Consider the following 21657-nt stretch of genomic DNA (forward strand, 5'->3'; position numbering starts at 1 on the left):
AAGTTCAACAGGAGCTAAAAGCCATCAGCATCTCATAGGACTTGAGTATTTTTGTACAAGGCAGGGGAAAACCTTTGTACTTTGATCAACATAAGAAACTTTCAGAAATGTTAGCTTTTTAAAATTAAACTCAACTGCTTAAGAATACACTTGAGAATTCCATTAACCCAAATCTAAATCTGGAGCTGGAATATAACCTTCATCAGGATTTCTCAACTAGACATACTAACCCCTCTCCCAAGGAAACAAAACATCCTGCAGATACTTTCCTTTTCACAAAACACTGATAAAGACATTCTCACCGTCCTACCTTGGCAATCTGCAAAGGCTGCTTTTCTTCCTTGCCACCTTGAAGTCTAAAGCCCCAGGGTGCTCCTCCAGTCATGGTGATGCAGATATAATCCCCAGTGCCCATTTTTGGGGAGGTTAGGCAGTATTCATTTGCAGAAGTAATTTGAGGTGGGGGGGAAGAGAGAGAAATCCTAGATGCTGTGGATGTTCACTGAACTTGAAGCTTGCTTTCCCGTTTGGTGTTAGAAAGGGAGAGAGAGAAAGAGGTGCAAGCTCACTCCTGCTGACACTGCCTGCACACTGCACTCTGTAGCATAGTCATTGACTGAGAGCGAGGGAGTTTTCCCGGATCAAGGGAACAGCCCACTCTTTCGTCAGTTGGCTCTGCTCAGCCCACCTTCATGGCAAAGCAAAATGATGTCAAGGAAGCACAAACGAAAGGGACTATTTGACCATGAGGCAGAAAAGGCTATATTTAAACCCAAGAGCATTTGCCCATGACAACTAAATCAAAACAGCAGAGACGAGGACTTGTAAATCTCCCCCAGACAGAGAGTTTACTTTTGTAAATGTTACCAGACTTGTAAAGTTACAATTGCAGCACGTTTTGTATTCTCCTAATCCAAACAAAGTGTGTGTATATATTGGGAAGAAATGGGTTCACCCCCACTGCCCTCTTCTCTTATATACACTATATTGAAATGTCCCACTGAGAATAGATTAGCAACAATGCTATTCACATTCATGGGGTTATTGCAATGATTAAGCAGCACCCTAGTCTTCCGAGGGTTTTAGCACATGTGGCCTTCTCTCTCCATTAAAGACTTTACAGGATTTCTAACCAGAAAACATCTAAGGTTGCCATAATGGCTTTTCTCCTACCGAAGAAGGGTACCAAATGCATTTTGCTCCGTGATGAATGCTCTCCAAACAGGCAGGTCATAAACACTGGGTTTGCTTGGCATGTGATATCAGGGTTTCAGAAGAGGTGGTGATGAACCAATTGGGAGGAGGATCTCACAGTGGAAGGGAGAGACGGGAAATCCCACACACAAAGGTGTCATGCTAATATGTAACCTTGGTGGGAGTTCAGGGGATCTAAGGGCAAGATGAGCACAGACAGGGGAAGTGTCGCCTCAGTCAGTTTCATGCACTGAATAAGTTTCATGCATAAGCCATGGTGACCCACAGAAATCCTCAGAGCCCAGACAGAAAAAATATCTCAAATGCATTATTTTAAAAATCTCATGTTTTGAAGGCAAATGTAAGATTTAAACACCTATCCTTTTGTGCAAGTGTATCAGACTCAGGGGATACCTAGGACTGTAACAGAAACTAGGCCTACAAAGGGAAGCAGTGAAATGGCATTTACAGGAGCAGGATTTGACGGATGACTATCTGATCATGTATAGTGGTACCTCTAGTTACGAACTTACCGTACTTGGTTCCAGAGGTCCGTTCTTAACCTGAAACTGTTCTTAACTAGAAGGGTGCTTTTGCTAAGCGCTCCAGCACATGGTTTCCGTTCTCATCCTGGGGCAAAGTTCTCAACTTGAGGTTACTCTTCCAGGTTACTGGAGTTTTTAACCTAAAATGTTTGTAACCTGAGGCATTTGTAACTCGAGGTACCACTGTATTGGCCTGTTATCAAAGTGGTCCTTTAGCAAAATGAGTTGCTGGTGCAAGTAGGAAGAAAGGGAGATTGGAGTGCAAGGAGTCTTGATTTTTTTTTTTTTAATGCTTGGTGCGTCTGTGTCTAATCTTGCCACTTTCTAAAATGTATTAATTGCTGTGCGTGTTTTCTCTTTTCGTAAATCTACTAAATAATAAAATAAATTTAAATCAGGGTTAATTTAAATCTACAGTGTAGAGCATGTGTGCTGTGTCTCATTTGTGGCACTCACCCTCCTCCTGACAGGAAATGCTCTGGTTGGGGGGGGGGATGCGACAAAACGATGATGGGTCAAAGAGGTTTAGTTGGGGAGAGTGAGAAAAATCCTGAGGAATGTTGGAAGGTATGACAATGTCTGAATAGGGCTTATGTTTGTGAGAGAAGGAGTGCTATGGCTGCTTCTAGGTTTCCTTGTGCACTGGGGCCCTATATGGCTGCTTAAGCATTGCTTTTCTGATAAACTGCTCCTTACTACTGATGAATTGTTCCTTAATTGTCCTGTTATTAACCAACTCCTGCCAGGAGGAGTGTGCGTTAATTACTGATTTCTTTTCACTTTTTAAAAATATTTTTTGTGGGAAAGTACTATTTTACTATAAAAAAGGCAAAGGGAGGAAATTTTACGGCAATAATAATAATAATAATAATAATAATAAATTTTATTCTTTGTACCCCGCCCATCTGACTGGGTTTCCCCAGCCACTTTGGGCAGTTGACACAATATATTAAAACATAGTAAAACATTAAACCTTAAAAAGCTTCCCTATACAGGGCTGCCTTCAGATGTCTCCTAAAGGTTATATAATCACTCATATGCTTGAGTGGGCACCACTACTGAGTATTAACACATAGTGTGTTAATACTTAGTAGCTAATGTAAAATAGAATCAATGTGAAATTGTGCTGTTTTACTATAAAGATAAGAAAAAAGGCAAAGTGAAATGGAACCAGTAGTTTAACACTGTGAGGAACAAGAAAATGGGAACCTTAAGGGGAAATTCAGTAGTTATTTATTAGAAATGCTAGCTGTGCTGGAGGAGGCAATAAGAAAAAGAGAACGCTATGCCTTCCAGAAAGGAAACTTCTAATTAAATGCACAGAAGCACTTTAAAGCATCAACACAAATTCACCGTTTTACATTGGACAGGCTTGTGCCTACAATTGCATATTTTTTGGTGGGGAGGGTGGCAGCTACAAACTATATCTTGGGACTGGGGGAATAAGAGGGCAACACAGACAATTCTAGACTAGACTAGTGATGACATTGCCTTTCATCCAGACTAAGTTAATTTATTTTAATTCTGATCAAAATCAATGGGTAAAATTAGTCATGACTAAAATTTCATTTATTTCAAAAGGGAACTATGCAATTAATTCATTCTGGATCCAAACCATTGTCTGGTTAGTATAAAAAGTGAGTTTTAAAAGATGGCAATTCCAGGCTACACAGCACTCTCCCGTTTCTTTTCCAAATTACTAAATCCATGCCTAGTGACCCCAACACAGGGATTTCTGAGATTCAGCATGAAGATTGGTGTATCACACCCATGCACTTCATCAAAATGTGAGGCCATTTGTCACATAAGGACACAACTTGCAGAGAAATATTCATTCTAAGAATGTGAGTCCCACAAGAGGGGTTTAAAAAGTAGTTCTCATAGCCTTATTATCTCTACGAATTACTTCTTATTGAGCATCCATAATTCCAGTTACCATATATGACTATCTAAATTTTTTATTTATTGGTATATCTTGCTTTTAATGCTATCTTTATCTCTTTCCACATTCTTTGCAGGATTCTTTTGGGATTTATGCATTACTGTACACAAATCTGAAAATGCTTCATTGCAAAAGCATCAACAGCTGTCTTACTGTAAAAGCTAAAACAGAGATCAAAATGTATGTTAAACAAATTACTGAGGAAATACAGTATTTCAGTGACTTGTGCGATAGAAAAGAGGCTCTTCTACCAGTTAAGAAACACAGATTAAGATTCTCAAGAAACAAAATTCTGCTGCTTTTTACCTTTTATACCAGAATGGGGAACTTTTTTCAGTCTGAAGGCCTTATTCCCCAATGAGCAACTTTCCAGGAGGTACATGCTAGTCGTGGGAAGGGCCAGAAGTGAGGAGACTAATTGATGTAGATCTTACCTTTGTACACAGTGTTATATTCCAGCAGCCAGCCATGCACAAGTCTAGAGATTTTTATGCACCCAAACAAGAGGCATTACCTTTTCACAGTTCAAGGACACATTCCAGCCAGGTAGAAGCACCTGAGGACATGCAGCAATGCCACTGGGAGAACCCACAGGGCCAAACAAAGGAGGTTGGAGGTCCATATTTGAACCCCAAGTCTGAAGATCCCTACTCTTGGCTAGATAATCCTCTGGGTCTCTTCCAACTCTATGATTCTATGTGTCGTAATCATCCATCCAAAGACCTGTGAGGGACTGTTTCAATGACTGTTTCAACTTTCTAGAGTTTAAAGTCATAAACTGACTCTTCAAAGATAAACTGAATTGCTTTTAAAAACACACACATCACAAAATCTCTTTAAAATTTATAATGTGTGATGCTTTTTGTTTTGATTAGGATTCAGGCCCTTTATCCACACACTTGAGTTTGTTTTCCGAATCTTGTCATGTGCTCTGAGAAACTGAAGTTTGAGGCAAGTATCTGCAATTAATTTTGGCTGCAATCTTGGCCTGCAATTTAGGCTTATGAGATCTGAGCAGGGATCTGTGCTGAATGAGACAGCAGAAAGCTGGTTAACTCATTGCATGAGTGGATTTCTGGTCGATATATTAAATAAGAATTGGCCTCTTTTGTGACTCTCTCAAGGCACACACTCCCTGGCTAACTAGTCAGAGCAGGAGGGGTGGGAGCTATAACAAAACGGTGCTGCCCCTCACAGTGGAGAACAGAAAGGCTGCTGGGAAACTGCAGCTGATCCATTCCTACCTGGCATGCAAAGACCCCAGAGGCTGCCACTCCTTGTCCTGGAGTCCCATTATAGTCTGGTGACAGTTTCTGATTGTGCAAAAGCAGAGGTCAATGCACACACCATCACAGTGTGTGTGTGTGTGTGTGTGTGTGTGTGTCTGTGTGGCTGCCATGTGAAGGAGGATGCATCACCACTGTGAGCAAGCAAACAGGAGATAGAGAAGCAGGTAAAGCCCCCCAAGCCAAATCTGCTGTTCCTTCCAGAGTGCTGCTTGGTAGCTTTGGCCCTGGGCTGAGAGAAGTCGGGGGGTTGGGGGTTGGGGGGGAGTCATAAGTGGCAGAAGGTCTTGTGTCTGCTTCTTGTCAGCTTTTTCTCTGCTTAGTGTCACATATTTGTCTCTCACATGCACTTTATGGGCATTTGGTAGCACACTGTAAAAAGGTGGTTCTGCCACTGTTCATTCCCCACCACCATGGAAGTGCATCTGACACCTTCATTGTATAGTTTTTTGTCATGAGTTGTGGAATTCCCTCCCCATCTAGCTTTTAAATTATACCGCTCTTAGCAAATGTTGAAGACTCACTTCTTTACCCTGGCCTTTGATGCCTGAGATGTGTGTTTTGAGGACTTCCCCTATTTTTGTGATTGTAATCTGTTTTAACTGTTTTTAATTCTTAATTTGAAATGGTTATAAGCCACCCTGGGACCAGCTGGTGGAAGGCAAGTAATAAATGTAAATAATAATAGGTTGAAGATATACCTCTTTCCATTCTTAAGGAAATGAGCCCTGAATGCTCACTGGAAGGACAGATCGTGAAGCTGAGGCTCCAATACTTTGGCCACCTCAGGAGAAGAGAAGACTCCCTGGAAAAGACCCCGATGTTGGGAAAGGAGAAGGGGATGACAGATGATGAGATGGTTAAGACAGTGTTCTTGAAGCTACCAGCATGAGTTTGACTAAACTGCGGGAGGCAGTGGAAGACAGGAGTGCCTGGCATGCTCTGGTCCATGGGGTCATGAAGAGTCGGACACAACTCAATGACTAAACAACAACAATGCCTCTTTACCCTGACCTGGGATAGCTCAGTTGGTGGAGCAGGACGCTCTTGATCTCATGGGCCTGGGTTTGAGTCCCATGTTGGGCAAAAGATTCCTGCATTACAGGGGGTTGGACTAGATGACCCTCGTGGTCTCTTCCAACTCTACAGTTCTATGATTCTCTCTCTGTGTGTGTGTGTGTCTGTGTGTGTGTGTTTTAAACTGGTTCTTCTGAAATTTAGCTCAGTTGCAGCATTAAGGGGCAGTCTTGCCCACATACCTGCATTTCAAATCACATGTGACTTTACCTCCTAAATCTGTGCATATTGTGGAGTATAAAACATAACCACAAAAATGCTCTTAAAATGAACTGCTTATATCAAAGAACAGGCCTCGGAACCTCGGTACGCATCTTTCCTTCCCTCGCTAAAATCTCTCCCCCTTCCCCCCACAACATGAAACAACTCCCCTAATTCAGCTTCACATGTGGAACACCTGTGGAACACACCTTTAATCCTTAGAGCAATTACTTAAATAGCTTGCATTCCTCTTCTGTGTTGTCAATTGGGAATAACTGTAGGATAAAACCTTAACAGATGTGGTATTATCAGCAGACCGTGTCACTTTTCTTTTATGTTATCTCCCGTAAACTAGCATATCGGCTTGACAGTTGTGCTTAGCTACAAAAGAAGAAAAGAGTAAAATATGTAATCCGGAATAGCCAGAAGAGAATTTAAAACATTCTGTCTGTACAGATAGAAAGCTTTCCAAAGCAGACTATTGAACCTGTTGGAAATTGGTGCCTATTACATCACTGTTTACACGGCATAATTTTGTAATGGTTTTGCAAAGCAAGCGTTCAGCTTAACCTTCAAGGATCTTCAACATTTTTGTTAAATAACTTAATTACTGTGATTATAAATTTATATCATCAAATATATACCACGATGGGAAAATTGTTTCCAGCTGCCCACTCCTTGCGTTTGGAAACCTTATAATGGGTGTGGGAACCTTTGGCCTTCCAGATGTTGATGAACTACAACTCCCATCAGGCTTGGCCAGGCTTACTAGGGCAGATGGGAGCCGTAGTTCAACAACATCTGGAAGGTGAAAGGTTCCCCATAAGAAGATTCAGTAGGAGAGGGACTGAGTTACAGCATGACTTCAGCAGCTGCCTGAATGGCAAAGTGAAAGGGGCAGTGATACTTTGTGGAAGCTGAGGCCTAGATACAGTATTTGATCAGACTAACTTGATTCTTGGCTAATTGTAGCAAGCAATGTAGCAGTAACAGAAACATCAAGGACAAAATCTTTAAACTCAATTGTTTTGCTACTGCCTGGAGGCGTAATGTTGCTATATTTATAGTACTGAAAAGTTGTGGGGTGGGGATTGTTCGCTGTTACATTTTTTATATACTGTATTGCTGTTGTTATGAAATTACTCCTGTAATTGTTGATTTTGAGTGTTCTAATTGTTTGCTGCTTTGACGATATGTTGTCTGTGGACAAGCAGCGTGCAAATAATGGGGTGGTGAGGATGGTGATAATATATACTGCTACGATTAGAGAGAGAGATCCAAACATGATATCAGACAGAATGAAGGGGATATAGGCAGATCTCCACCTGAGCTGAAGTTCCCCATTCTGGCTCAGCCAGAGAGACATCAGTGTAAATCCTCCATCTCAAAAATGGCTCAACTAAGGCTGAGGTAAGTCCGGACAAAGTGTTTGCTTTTTTAAAAACAGTTTATAGGTTCTATTTACAATCAGGTAGTATGCAAAGTTTGTTAAGTAAAATAACTATGGATTGTCTACTTTCCCTTTAGCTCTCTTTCTCGCCTATCAAAGAACCTGTATGTTTTACTTCAGGATGCAGACACACCTGGTTAACAGTATTTCCAGAGATGAGGAATCAGCAACTGCATATTTATTTATTTAGCCAGTGCAGGAAAGGGGATGCATGACAAGATAGCCCAGCCTTCACGTGCCTGCTGCCCTCCAGATGTTTTGAACTACAACTCCCATCAGCCCCATGATGGGAGGCTAACAAGCAGGATTGGAGGGGAAAGTACTCTCCCTCCTGTGGTTCCCAGCAACTGGTATTCAGTAGCATTGCTTCCTCCAACTATGGCTGGCAGAGCATAGCCATCAAGGCAAGCAGCCACCCATAGCTCTCTCCTCCATGAATTTGTCCAAGCCTCTTTTGAAGCCATCCACTTGGTGGACATCACTGCCTCCTGTGGGAACAAGTTCCATAGTTCAAGCTATGTAAAAAAAGTACTTCCTATTTCTGTGTTCTGAATCCTCCAAGAAGTCACCTTCATTAGAAGCCCACAGGTACAAGCATTAGAGAGTGATCCCTATCCACTTTCTCCATGCATAATTTTATAAACTTCTGTCGTGCCATCTCTTCTCTAAACTAAAACGTCCTGAACGCTGCTAACTTTCTCTATAGGTGGAGTGACAAATGCATGCAAAACAAGCACTGTTAAAAGTCACAACAGCAGACATTGGTGACAACAGTAATCTTTGAGAAGCCATGAGCTTCTCTTATTTTTGGCTGGGGCAACCCAGCCACATGGGTGGGGAATAATAATAATAATAATAATAATAATAATAATAATAATAGTTGCATGTGGGTAGCCGTGTTGGTCTGCCGTAGTTGAAACAAAATAAAAAAAAATTCCTTCCAGCAGCACCAACTAAGTTTGTAATTGGTATGAGCTTTCGTGTGCATGCATGCTATCTGAAGAAGTGTGCATGCACATGAAAGCTCATACCCAGAACAAACTTAGTTGGTCTCTAAGGTGCTACTGGAAGGAATTTTTTCTTATTTTGTTTCAATAATAATAGCTGCTGCTGTGCTACCCTTCAGGCATGTATTGTCCCTTAAGGAAAGCTTTCTAATAAAGCTTACTGTGACAATAGTCTGCTCTGCCTCTCCTTTTTTTTTTTCTTTGGTAAATGTTTTGTGCCACGGGGGAAGCAGTAACTCTGCACTGTTGTATTATGGATGTTTGTATGTGATGCCAATAAAAGGTTTGATGATGATGAGTGAAGCTTATGCGATTCTTCCATTCCGTCCCCGCTTCCTTAAGAACCCCGATCCTCCCCTTTAGCAGTTCTGCCTTCCCCCCGTTCATCAATTCTTCCTTCCTCTTTGGGAGCAACGACTGGAAGAGCGCGCCAGGGCAAAAGGCTTCGCCAGAGGCACCGCGCATGCTCGACTCTTCTCCCACTTTCGCCAATGATGCGCTGCTTCTCTGACGCTTGTTGGCGGCGGCGAGCTCTCTCCTCCGGGCCAGCTGGGGCCTCGCCGCGCGCTCCCGCGAGCACTGTTAGACGTGGCAGTTCACTGAGCGCTCCCGGGCGGGGAGAGCGAGCGAGCGAGCGGGAGAGGCGGGAGCCTGGAGCCGGCTGCCACGCTCTCCCTCCCTCTGACAAGCGCCTGCTGGACCCGCTTGGAACGGCGCGACCCGCGGAGCTTCCGCGCGGCGAGAAGGGCGGAAGGGAGCGCGGGAGACTGGCCAGGTGAGGGGGCCACCTGTGCCCAGGTGGGGGGGGGGGAGAGGCGAGCGTCATGCGATGGGGGGGGGGAGCATCCTGGATGTTTTGCTCAGTGAGTAAAGCTCCTGTCCTCCAGGGAGCAGGAGGGAGGGGAGCATCCCAAAAGAAGGAGCAGCACAACGGCTGGAAGGATCCCAGGATGAGCCACGAATTTTGTAGATTTGGCATAGGGGGAGTTCTATGGGGAGGAGGAGAGGGGTGTCCCAGCACGAGAGGGGACTGGGAAGAGTTTATCCTTCTCCCACAGCAAGTTGAGTGCAGTTGCGGGGGGTGGTCGCCAGACGCAGGATCTGAGTAGCACCAAGGAGGCACCTCCAGTCTTCTAGGGACTGGCATAAGTCGATGTAAATTGCAGGAGTGTTCAGCTCTTCTTTGAGATTCGAGAAGGTTTTGGTTTAGGGATTTGCTGTACCCTTAGGGACAGTTTTAAATGTGTTTAACTTTTTTTTTTTTAGAAAGTTGCTTCCATTAGAACAATGCTAAGGTGCTTTAAAAATACACACGCCATCACCTGTCTAACTAGCACCTAATATTGCAAGGCTTCTGTGGTTTTTCTAGAGTTGATTGTATAGGCATTGAATTTTGACAGGATGCATCTGGGCTGTTTAGGTGGGCGCAGGATTTTCTGTGTGTGATGAGTCAAAAGTGTGATGTTGGCACCTTGGCATATTGGGATACTGTTCTTGCCATGCACATCAGGGTTGGGCAAATCAGCCTAATCACCATAAAAGTTGCATGCTTCTTCCCTTCCTTTTTTAAAACTTGGGTTGCCCACTGAGACTCTTTATGATGGCTTGTGTAGTCTCTTGGTAAGCATCTTAAATACTGGGGGCGCTGGAAAGAGATTGCATAACTGCTTCACCTTCACCATGCGCCAATCATTGTAGAAGACAACACAACCACAAAACATCTCACTTGTTGATCATGGGAAACTGATGTTAATTTCAGAAACTGCCACTGTCCCCAACAATCTCCTTCTGATTTACTTCTAGTATAGCCTTTGAATTAATTCTTCTGGCATAAGAAGAGGAGGAGAATCATAGAGTTGGAAGGGACCACAAGGGTCATCTAGTCCAACGCCAGGCAATGCAAGAATCTTTTGCTCAACATGGGACTTGAACCAACAACCATGAGATAAAGAGTCTCATGCTCTACCTACGGAGCTATCCCAAACAGTTGTAGCATTTATTATTATTCCTTATTACGTTTCTTTGCCACATTAAGTTTTCAAGGATCTCAGGGTGGTGCACGTGGTTCGCCTCCTTTCCATTTCATCCTCACAACAACCCTGTGAGGTAGGCCAGACTAAGAGATGGTGACTGGCCCAAGGTCACCCAGTGAGCTTCATGGCCAAGTGGTTTGTTGATTTAACCTGATTTAATCATTTTTGTTGATTTTTAGATCTTCCTTCCTTCTTGCTCACCATTCCAGCCTATACAACATGTGTGATATGCTTATGAGTGAAGGCTCTTCCTAGTGTTTTTGTGGAAAATCATGACATGGGTCAAACGCCACTGCTAAACCAAAGATCTGTCACCTGGGCCATGCCTTGGACTCACAAAGCCCCACTCTATCCTTCACTTCCTGGTTGGCAGTACTTACAGTTTGCTGTGATGTCCAAATCAGCCAAAGTAGTTACTGCAAGCTATAGTTTACCACAATACCAGAATTGCCACAAAACCATGGCTTGAAGTGGGTTTCTAAAACAGTTTTGTGATCATCTGTTTTTGGCAGTAACCATATTTTTGCTTGATTTGGATGTAGAAGAAAATGAGTAGGTGAGGGAACTGGGATGCACAAGGAGAGGAAGATGAAAGTATCCAAGCTCTAGGTATGGGCCAGATCACATGGTGATTTAGCTGTGATATCTAAACCTGGCCTAAGCATAACTAGTTCTTTCTATGGTTTGCAGTCAATCACCTCTTTCAGTATGACTTTGGGAAGTCTACCTGAGTCCAATCATACGACCGCACTGGTAGGACTAGAATCCCTAATAACTTTAGACATATCCTGGAGGTAGATGAAATGGCAAAGAGTACTTTCGGTTGGCCCAACAAATTATATAGGTGTAGAATGAGTTTGTGACACATGTTTTTGGACACCTTGGAATAGGGAACTACTGTCTCTTTGGGGAAGGGCAGTAACTCGATGGTGGAGCATTTTCTTTGCATGCAGAAGGTCCCAAGTTCAATCACTGCCACCTCCAGTTAGGGTAGGGAATGTCCCCCGTTTGAAACCCTGCCAGTCAGTGTAGACATTACTAAGCCAATGGCCTACTCCACATAAGGCAGCTTCCTAGAGCCAGTGTGGTGTAGTGGTTAAGAGCGATAGACTTGTAATCTGGTGAACCGGGTTCGCGTCTCCGCTCCTCCACATGCAGCTGCTGGGTGACCTTGGGCCAGTCACACTTCTCTGAAGTCTCTCAGCCCCACTCACCTCACAGAGTGTTTGTTGTGGGGAGGAAGGGAAAGGAGAATGTTAGCCACTTTGATACTCCTTCGGGTAGTGATAAAGCAGGATATCAAATCCAAACTCTTCTTCTTCCTAAGGTTCCTATCTCGAGTGGCCAAAACCCAATATTTGGTTTTAGTACTGTTTTGTGTGCCCTTTCTGATTATGAGGAATGGGTTAATTGTACTGAAATCTGATGTACTTTGCAAAATAAGGTTTTACTTGTACTTTGTATCATATTTGTTTTGGGGGAAAGGGTGTGGTTTATTAAACCACCTATGTTATCTGTAATGTGTTTGGAAGTGAATATAGGCCACTAAGTCAGCAGTACTATGTTTGTATTTCTAAGAGTTTAGAGTCTATTTAGTTGTGCATAGGAAGTCTGACGTGGCACACTGTTTTTCCCTCCTACTGAACTGTGCAGGAAGTTGTTTCATTTAGATACTATCGAAGCTAAGAGCATTACCAAGTCCTACAACAATTGCCCTGAACTTCATTCTTTATATTGACAATGAAAATGTAGTGTAGGTGCTTTAATGCTGGCTGCTAACTAAACTTGCTGAATGACCAGGGCTTAGACTGCCACGTTTCAGTCTAACCAGGAGGAGGGAAAACACCTTGGCACTGGGAGAAACCTGATGTGCTTTCTTTCCTATTTCGTTTTCTAAATCTTGTAGATTAAAAAGATTCCAAGAAAGGATTTGCAATTTTATATGCATGAAACTTGAGAGGCTTGGGAATTTTTAAACTGTAATTTGTTCAGTTAATAGAAACATTCAGTGTAGACAAAACAAATATTTCAACCAGGGGGAAAAGAAGTGTACATTGCAGACCAGACCTCCACATTATCATTCATAATCCAGAATGATAACATTGATAAATTAACACTCTCGTCATGCGTCCTATATTAATATTCAGTGAGCTATCTCCATTGAATTTGGTAAAGATTTGTTAATACCTTTCCTTATGCACACCTGAAAGTTAGCAGCATAAGCATATACACACACACTATCCACAAAAAAGTTTGTTTTTTTAAAAGCAGTTTGTTTTTTAATGCAGTTTCCCTAACACTTTGTACTAGTGGTGTTTCTGCATATATATAATATAGGTAATATTTCTTCCAAAAAAGTTGATATAGTCTTTCAGCGCATTGAATTATTACAAGCTGTGTGCACCTCGAATGCACCCATGTTGATTTCACACACAGAAAGACTCTCAATCCCGCCAAATGGCAATTGAATATGGTAGCTAGGCCTGCGTGATCTTTGCTACCTTAATTTTTATCTTGGCTAATGTACAGATTAGTTGGAAGTAGATAATGGCTGTAGTTATAGGGACTGAAAGTGATAATTGCAACCCTGGTACAGTTTTTTCTAATGCCACGTCATCATACTTACTTTTTTATATGGAATTTCCCCTCTGTACTTCTAGTTTTGCTCTGAAGAGCTAAAACATAAGTAGGAGATGTTATTGGGCAGGAGATTTCTTTGGCTGCAGTTCTTCTGTACATGCTTTTCCGGGAGCTAGCCTCATTGAAATCTGTGGGACTTGCTTCTGAGTAAACTTGCATAGGCTTGAACCATTAGGTCACATTTGTCATCATTACTGCCTTCCGTCACTGTAACCACCATTGTAATGTACTCTGTCATGTTTACTGAGTCACCCAGCATGACTCCATCTGCATTTACTCAATATGCTGTATACACACCATACCTTTAAAGCACCTTCTTTCCCTCAAATAATTGTTTGTTAGCATTGTTTGTTAGGGGTTGCCAGGAACTGTAGCTCTTTGAGGGATGAACTTCAGTGCCCAGAAACTTTTGAAGGAACGAATGTGCTTTGAATGTGCTTTAAAGGCACCGTGTACGCGGTCAAAAGTAAGGCTTGTCATGCTCAGTGGGGCTTAACTGAGAGCCAGTGTGAGTAGTGGTTAGAGTGCTGGACTAGGACTTGGGAGACCAGGGTTCAAATCCTCACTCAGACATGAAACCCACTTGGTGAATTTGGGCCAGTCACACACACTCAGCCTAGCCTACCTCATAGGGTTGTTGAGAAGATAAAATGGAGATGGGAAGTGTGCCTTGGGCTTGTGGGAGAAAAGGTGGGGGGGAGGGAAATGCAATAAATAAAGTAAAGGGGCAAACCATTGCAGCCCTCAAGAAGAAGAGTGGATTTGATATCCCGCTTTATCACTACCCAAAGGAGTCTCAAAGCAGCTAACATTTTCCTTTCCCTTCCTCCCCCACAACAAACACTCTGTGAGGTGAGTGAGACTGAGAGACTTCCGAGAAGTGTGTCTAGCCCATGGTCACCCAGCAGCTGCATGTGGAGAAGCGGAGACACAAATCCGGTTCTCCAGATTACGAGTCTACCTCTCTTAACCACTACAACACACTGGCCTGAGTTACACAACTGGAAAAACATGTCTGGATTACACTTGCAGGACTATATAACTCCTGATATGGTTGAGTTTTTTTGTGTTTTGACTGGAAGTTGGAGACTAGATTGTGGTATACTCAGTATACATAATAAGTATTGGCTGCCACAGTGCCCAGTTATGGGCCAGATCTCATGACTGTTGGTGTGTGGCTCTTGAACTCTGTCTCTCTGTGTGTGTTGGTTACCTACCGATGAACACTTAGTTGTGTGAAGCAACTGCCATGGATGGGATCGTGCCTTTTGCATCTTGCGGTGGCAACTGTTTGAAAAGACAGCTTTTGCAGCAGTGTGCAAATGAAGGTTCCATAGGCAGGAAAAATGACCTGAGTGAGGAATATCAGGGGCTATTGTGTGCTCAGTGACTATGGAAACTGGCCTCATTTTAGAACAAATACTTAGAAAAATCAGTGAGCACTGCAGTGTGTGCCCATGCACATGTGTTGCAAATTCCAACAAAATGTAAGCAGGGCTGGACCCACTTTATAAAGTGCTCCTGGCAAGGTCAATCACTAGATTTTGAATTCTGTCATTCCCTAGTATAATACAGGTGACAAGGATAGCTTTTGGTTCAGAATGTGCAATGGAAAGACCCAAAAGTGCAAAATAGGGGAAGCTTGGTGTTCCTACTGCGAGTAGAGGGTGGCCCATTAGTGTGGATGGGGCAATGCCCCACCAACCTGTCTTCTTACATGCAACCAGTTATGGGGAGTCTCCATCTGTCATTGGTTTTGGCTCCACCATCTCTTAGGCTCTCTTGTCTTTTGCCCTTTCAGCCCCAATGGGCATCTTCCACCACTGCTTGCTGGCATCTGCTTTCCTGTTTGCATTTTCCATGGAGCTGGGAAGGCAATGGCCCTTTCTACCCAATGGTTGGATCTGCCTGGAAAGTCATCTGTATAATATTTTCAGGTGCTAAAGATAATATTATTGTTTCAAATCCATATGGGTTGTCAAAATATGTTTGGAATCATCCGTAGTCATACCTATTTTTCCCTACAAATCAGGAAATTGGGCCGTCCTACCAGACAACCACTGGGCGCAAAACCTGGTTGTTTTTGCAACAAGTAACAGTGGTTCAGTCTGTGATTAATGTTATCCACCTATTCTAGCTGATTTTTTAAAAAAGTGTTTGTATCAGTGCCTTTGCTACAACAGAACGTCTGTGCGTTTTGTCTAGATCAAATAAATAATCTGGTAGCCATTATGCAAGAGAACTAATAAGTAGGATGCTATCCTCTTGCCTTGTAACATTGCTTTTGGGTCATAAAGCTCATTCTGTGCTTTACCTGCACTATGTATCAGTGAAGTATTGCTGATTTTATTACTTGACTTATTCTAATTTCTACGACAGGTTTTCCATCAGAAATAAATCACTGCTAAAATGAATCAGCAAGGATATGTTGCAACACCTCCATATTCTCAGCCCCAGCCAGGAATGGGGGGATTCTCTGCTGGTTTGGGGCAACCTGCTTCTTCACCTATGTACGGACACTATGGTGATGTAAACTCATCTTCTGCATCTCAATCAGGTAAAGTAACATCAAGGCATTGGCCATATAGAGGTTGATGTCTCCACTAGACTAGTGCATGTTATGTCATTATCCATATTATTACATTACTGTTCAGTGGTACCTTGGTTGTCTAACTTAATCCATTCCAGGAGTCCATTCGATTCCTGGAACCATTTGAAAACCAAGGCACAGCTTCTGATTGGCTGCAGGAGCTTCCTGCGCTCAATCAGAAGCAGCGGAAGCCGCGTCAGATGTTCAGCTTGCAAAAAACGTTCACAAACTGGAACACTCACTTTAAGGTTTGCAACGTTTGGGAGCTGATTTGTTTGAGAGCCAAGCCATTCAACAACCAAGGTGCCACTGTACTTGTTTATATTTATTTTGCACTATTAGTGAAAAGAAAAGCTCCTGGTTTAATCAGGTATTACAATGAGAAGACCATGAGCAATGAAAGATGCTTGGTCTTGGTATTATGTAGACTGTGCATATTCTGTGAGTGATCTGCTATCTAGAATTTACAGTAAATACTAGAGCATAATATAACTTCCTGAGCAGTTTAGACTTCCTTTTTTTGAGGTCCATAAATGAATTCCATACTTATTTTGCTTTAGCTGTTGGTAATGTGTACCTCATTTATGCAGTGATTTTCTATTGTTATCCACTATGTTCATGCCTGTGTTTTACTTTAGCTATGTTGAAACCTAATGTGCCTTTTGGGTCTGCTGCTCCCATTGGTTCACCATCTCCTAGTGCTCACCAGTTTAACCAAACCAATATCCAGAATGGGCCCAGCGCTACAGCACAACAATCACAGAGGTGATTTTTATTTTTTAAAAGCAAAGCAATAAATGTATTTATGCTTAGAATTTCTGTTTATCTGCTCAAATATTTACTGCACATACCATTGAAAGCAGTTTTAAACTTGTCCACAGCTTTTTTGTCATAGCACTAATCCATACCAAAAATGAGTAAAATAATATTCTGGGTCCATTAGCAGAACTCAGGTAGTGGCTAGCACTTATCTCAATTATTTCTTCCCATCAAATACAGTATATGGTGTACAGAATAGTCTCTGTCTCTATTTGGGCATCTTATGCCTGTAAGATGTGTGGAGAGAGCAATTAGACAGCTCTAGCTCCAGCTTTCATCTTCATTCTGATTGCTGTCCATGAGTTGGAGGGATAACTTCTGCATTGGGGAGTATTTCCTATTCACATAGGTTCCCTGTAACCTGTAGGTTTTGCCATTGTATGTGGGAATGTACATGAGTAGAAAAGGCTCCCATTGCAGAAGCTGTTCATCCAACAGATGGATGATAATGGTTATCGGTGATGTGGCAGTGGAGCTATCATGTGCATCATTGCTCTCCCTCTTCACATGAAACACAGAAGTAGGATGCCTGCACAGGGCTAGACTATAACCATATCCTACATTCCCAGATATATGCTGATGGAGCATATGGCAAGCCAAAGCCAGTTTGGTGTAGTGGTTAGTGTCAGACTAGGGTTAGGATGTGGGGTAAAGGTAAAGGTAAAGGAACCTCTGACCATTAGGTCCAGTTGTGGCCGACTCTGGGGTTGCAGCACTCATCTCGCTTTATTGGCCGAGGGAGCTGGTGTACAGCGTCCGGGTCATGTGACCAGCATGACTAAGCCGCTTCTGGCGAACCAGAGCAGCACACGGAAACGCCGTTTACCTTCCCGCCAGAGCAGTACCTATTTATCTACTTGCACTTTAACGTGCTTTCGAACTGCTAGGTTGGCAGGAGCTGGGACCGAGCAATGGGAGCTCACCCCATTGCAGGGATTCGAACTGCCGACTTTCCGATCAGCAAGCCCACCCCATCACGGTTAGGCTGAAAGGCAGTGACTGGCCCAGGTGTACCAGGGTTCAAATTCACACTCAGCCATGAAGCTCACTGGGTGACCCTGGGCCAGTCACTGCCTTTCAGCCTAACCTATCTCACAGGTTCTAGTTACAGGTAGGTAGCCGTGTTGGTCTGCCGTAGTCGAAACAAAATAAAAAAAATTCCTTCCAATGGCACCTTAGAGACCAACTAAATTGGTTATTGGTATGAGCTTTCGTGTGCATGCATGGAAGTGTGCATGCACCCGAAAGCTCATACCAATAACAAATTTAGTTGGTCTCTAAGGTGCTACTGGAAGGAATATTTTTATTTTGTTTCGACTACCTCACAGGGTTGTTGTGGGGATTAAATGAGATGGGGGGTGGGAAAGAACTATGTATGTCTCCTTGAGCTCCTTGGAGAAAATAAATAATAAATAATAACTATTTTACATTTCTACTTGGAAGTGCCACTGAGTTCCATTAGATTTACTCCTAGATATGTGTGTGTGTGTGTGTGTGTGTGTGTGTGTGTGTAGCAAAAGCATCCCATTCTTGGAGCACTAAGGTCTATTGCCAGTTTGGTTTGTGCTGTTGATGAGGCCGCAGTCCTTTGCACTCAAATCCTAACTTCATTACTGTGCATCCTGTAGAGTCCTCTCATTCCTTAAACATTTGTGTAGGTGACATACTCTATGGATAGAACTTAGTGCTTCATTTCAAACAAATAAAGCACTACTTTTAAGTGCTGTTCACTGGAATGATTATTAAGAAACGTCTGTATAAATCAGATTAATCAAGGGGGAAAGCCTGACTTTTTCTTCCTGGATCAAGCAATTATTTAGATTAGAGTCCAGAGCCTAATTTGATCCATATGTTTAGTGCAGTTACAATATGGAGTGTATTCTATGGGTAGAGAATAGCCTTTGACCTCCATTCCTGATTTTAAAAGATCAAAGCAGAAGGTCCATGAGCCATAAGATGAGGTTTAGTCCTATTTCAGTTCTCTTTGTTTCTTCTGCCCTATCATCTGAATGTGCCGGGCAAGAATTAGTAATGCTACATTTTATCAAAATCACAGGTTATTAATGCATGCCCTAGTGCTTAGGTTTGTCTGATGTTAATCATTTTTGAGTTGGTGTTGTTTTCTATCTCTGAACAAATTCAAACGTGTGTGTGTGTGTGTAAGGTGATTGTGTGTAAGGTGATTGAATAATAATAATAATTACAAATGAAAATAAACCATAATTAATTATGCATTTTGTCTGGTCTGGAAAACACAAAACTGGATAGTGAAGGAGTGAAGTAAACATTTCTGAACTCCTTGTGGCTGCTCTGGAGAAGTACAGTAGAGGGAAAGGAGGAATATCCTGTGATCCTGAGGCTTACCTGGGTTTACTTCCATAGGTTTACAAACCATGTTGTTTAGACTTTGAATTCTAGGAGTTGTTTGAGGAGTGGATATTACATTGTCAGCTGTTTGGTGTGTTTTTTGGTAACACTTCTTTTTTCTCTTCAGGTTTCCACCTTCTGCACCTTCCTTCCCTCCGTACAGCCATCCATCTCCATCCTGCTATCCAAACAGCCCACCCCCTTCTTCTGCACAGCTGGCCAATCAGCTTGGCAACATGCAAATAAATAATTATGGTAAGTAAGGACTACATAGTCTTCCATAAAAGCTTCTGAGAGAGCACATGCATTTTTATTTTTATTTTAGCTTGGGTTTGTTCCAGAGAAAACAAATGCTCACAAGTTCAATAGGTCTAAATCTACTGGAAGATTTTGATAAAAAATATTGCATTCTAATGGGACTGTTCTAAATCTTGTTGGAGTTCTCCAGGTTTTAGCATGTTAATCATATTACTGGGATATAAAGGGATCATGGCCTTGAACATCATGTTTATGCTTTTAAACTGGCAGCTCTTTAAAAAATGTATTTTTTAAAAAAAAAACTTTTGTAGATTGGCTGCTTTACTAAAATAATAATAACTGGAGAGTTCAGCATTTGTAAACTTTCTGTATGTTTCAGCCGGAAAAGATGTTTCCTTTTTCAAGTATATTTTCCAACATAGTCTCTTGGAAGAAGGGTAGGGAACTTTTCCTGGCTAGTGGCCAGATCCTTATTTTCCCCGTCACCTGTCAGTCATTTGATGTCAGGTGATGCTGCACTTTGAAACCCTGACTGTTGGGTCTTCAAAATGCAGCACAAAGCAATAGGGACTTTCAAACAACCATGCACTGCCCTTTGTCCCCAGCAATGGAACATGTGTGCATGGCCAAATTGAGCAGGAAGTGAACTGCCACACACAGGAAAACTTAGCAGGATATCAGCTGCTGAGTGGCGGTTAAATCCTGCATAGACTAGTTCCCAGCAGGGGAGCTGCCATACTCATATCCCGCCCCACCGATCAGCTGACATCGCCCCACATAGAAATGATATGAGTTGATTTGCAGGTGGATGTGGTTTTAAAATAATGACCTCATGGGCCCAATTTGATGCCTTGGCAGGTCAAAGATTCATATAAATACACCTCAGACCAGAGGTTACCTAAAATATGGATTTCTTACAATATGTATTATAATGTTTATTGTGTGGCATCCATAACAGTGCCAGTTCCACAGACTGAAGTGTACAGGTGGAAGATGACGAGTGAGACCTCGTCGAAACGTCGCCTAGACACCCCAACTTTTACACGGGAAGACACCCGAGGACACCAAAACCTGCATATATATATATATATATATATATATATATGACATATATGTGACATATATATATATATATGACATATATAGGATCCAGCAAATAAATTGGTCCCAATAATAAACTGTTCCTGTTTTAAAGGGGGGGGGGAACTCCTCCTTAAACTGTTTTAACAAAATGCCAAACAGTTTACAATATACTTTCTACTGGCAGTAAAATAGATGCTTGATACATTTGCAGCCTTCACAATCCATTGTTCTCGTAAGATTTAAGCACCCAAATGAAGACTTGTTTTTAGTATAGAACAGATTCAGTTGTGAAAGTATTACAGTGAATATTTAAAGTTAATATTTCTAATATTCAAAGTTATTTCTATAATTATGTTTCAATTTTAAGATTTTAGAGAAGAGCAATTGGTTTGATATGAATATCATTTATATTATTTAATTCCTTTTAAAATGAATGTAAAGATCTACAACAGCAGGTGTCTTAAGACATACCTGCATTCCACTGTGATTATTATTCTAAAAGGTTTTCCAAATGAATTCATAATGGTGATACTCTTGTTCAGGTCCTGGTAATGCCCCAAACACACCTCCTTGCATGCCTTCTGGCCTCTCACCACCTTTGCAAGCTCCACCACCTCGACCACATCAAATGGCCTTGTCGTCTGGTCCTCAGATTTCTTCACCAGCAAATAATTTGACCAGTCACTGCGCTCCACCTTCAATGGCCAGACAGGAGGGGATCCCTGGCTCAAACCCACCGAACACCAATTTGCCACCACAACTCACAAGCCAACCCACAGGCCCTGGGTTTCCTCCCCAGTATGGTAAGTGCAGTTACCTAGTGTACATAAGACTGCCAGGTTGCAACATCTGCTTTGAATCCAGAGGGATGGGAGTGGAGAGAGAAGGAACTAGAAGCATGATTTGCCACTATTTTCAGGTGTGATTCAATTGCATACTGGCAAATTCAGGTTGCATGGTTGGAGTTCTTGTGCAAAAAACCCAGTTCCTCAGAAGATCAAACTTTTGCAAGAAAGAAAGAGATGGGGGCAAAACACTGGAAAGTGTGAGACTGTGCTTGCTTTGATGTAGTGTTGTCCCTGCAAGCAAATCAGAATGAATGCTCAGCAATCAGGGTATCTGGAAGTGCCCAAAGTGTTTCTTCAGTTGGATTAGGAACTGAAGA

The 21657-nt window shown here is 42.3% G+C and overlaps 2 protein-coding genes across 3 annotated transcripts in view; one reads left to right on the forward strand and one right to left on the reverse strand.

The window, feature by feature from the left end:
* Positions 1-609, reverse strand: part of SYNPO2 (synaptopodin 2) — a 95983-nt gene extending 95374 nt beyond the window's left edge. Inside the window, exon 1 of one of the 2 annotated variants that reach the window (XM_083756338.1) lies at positions 311-606. In XM_083756338.1, the coding sequence (XP_083612464.1) occupies positions 311-415 (105 nt within the window). In that variant the 5' untranslated portion in view covers positions 416-606. Of the gene's footprint in view, positions 1-310 lie in introns of both variants that reach the window. The other variant, XM_083756339.1, reaches the window with a different exon arrangement.
* An 8580-nt stretch (positions 610-9189) lies between these two features.
* SEC24D (SEC24 homolog D, COPII coat complex component) overlaps positions 9190-21657 on the forward strand; it is a 64357-nt gene continuing 51889 nt past the window's right edge. The window contains exons 1-5 of the mRNA XM_083756403.1: positions 9190-9477; positions 15755-15932; positions 16604-16730; positions 19279-19406; positions 21035-21295. Coding sequence (XP_083612529.1) covers positions 15785-15932; positions 16604-16730; positions 19279-19406; positions 21035-21295 — 664 coding nt within the window. The 5' untranslated portion in view covers positions 9190-9477; positions 15755-15784. The remainder of the gene's footprint in view (positions 9478-15754; positions 15933-16603; positions 16731-19278; positions 19407-21034; positions 21296-21657) is intronic.

The sequence above is a fragment of the Podarcis gaigeae genome (genome assembly GCF_964106915.1).
Source record: "Podarcis gaigeae genome assembly, chromosome: 9".
NCBI lineage: Eukaryota > Metazoa > Chordata > Lepidosauria > Squamata > Lacertidae > Podarcis > Podarcis gaigeae.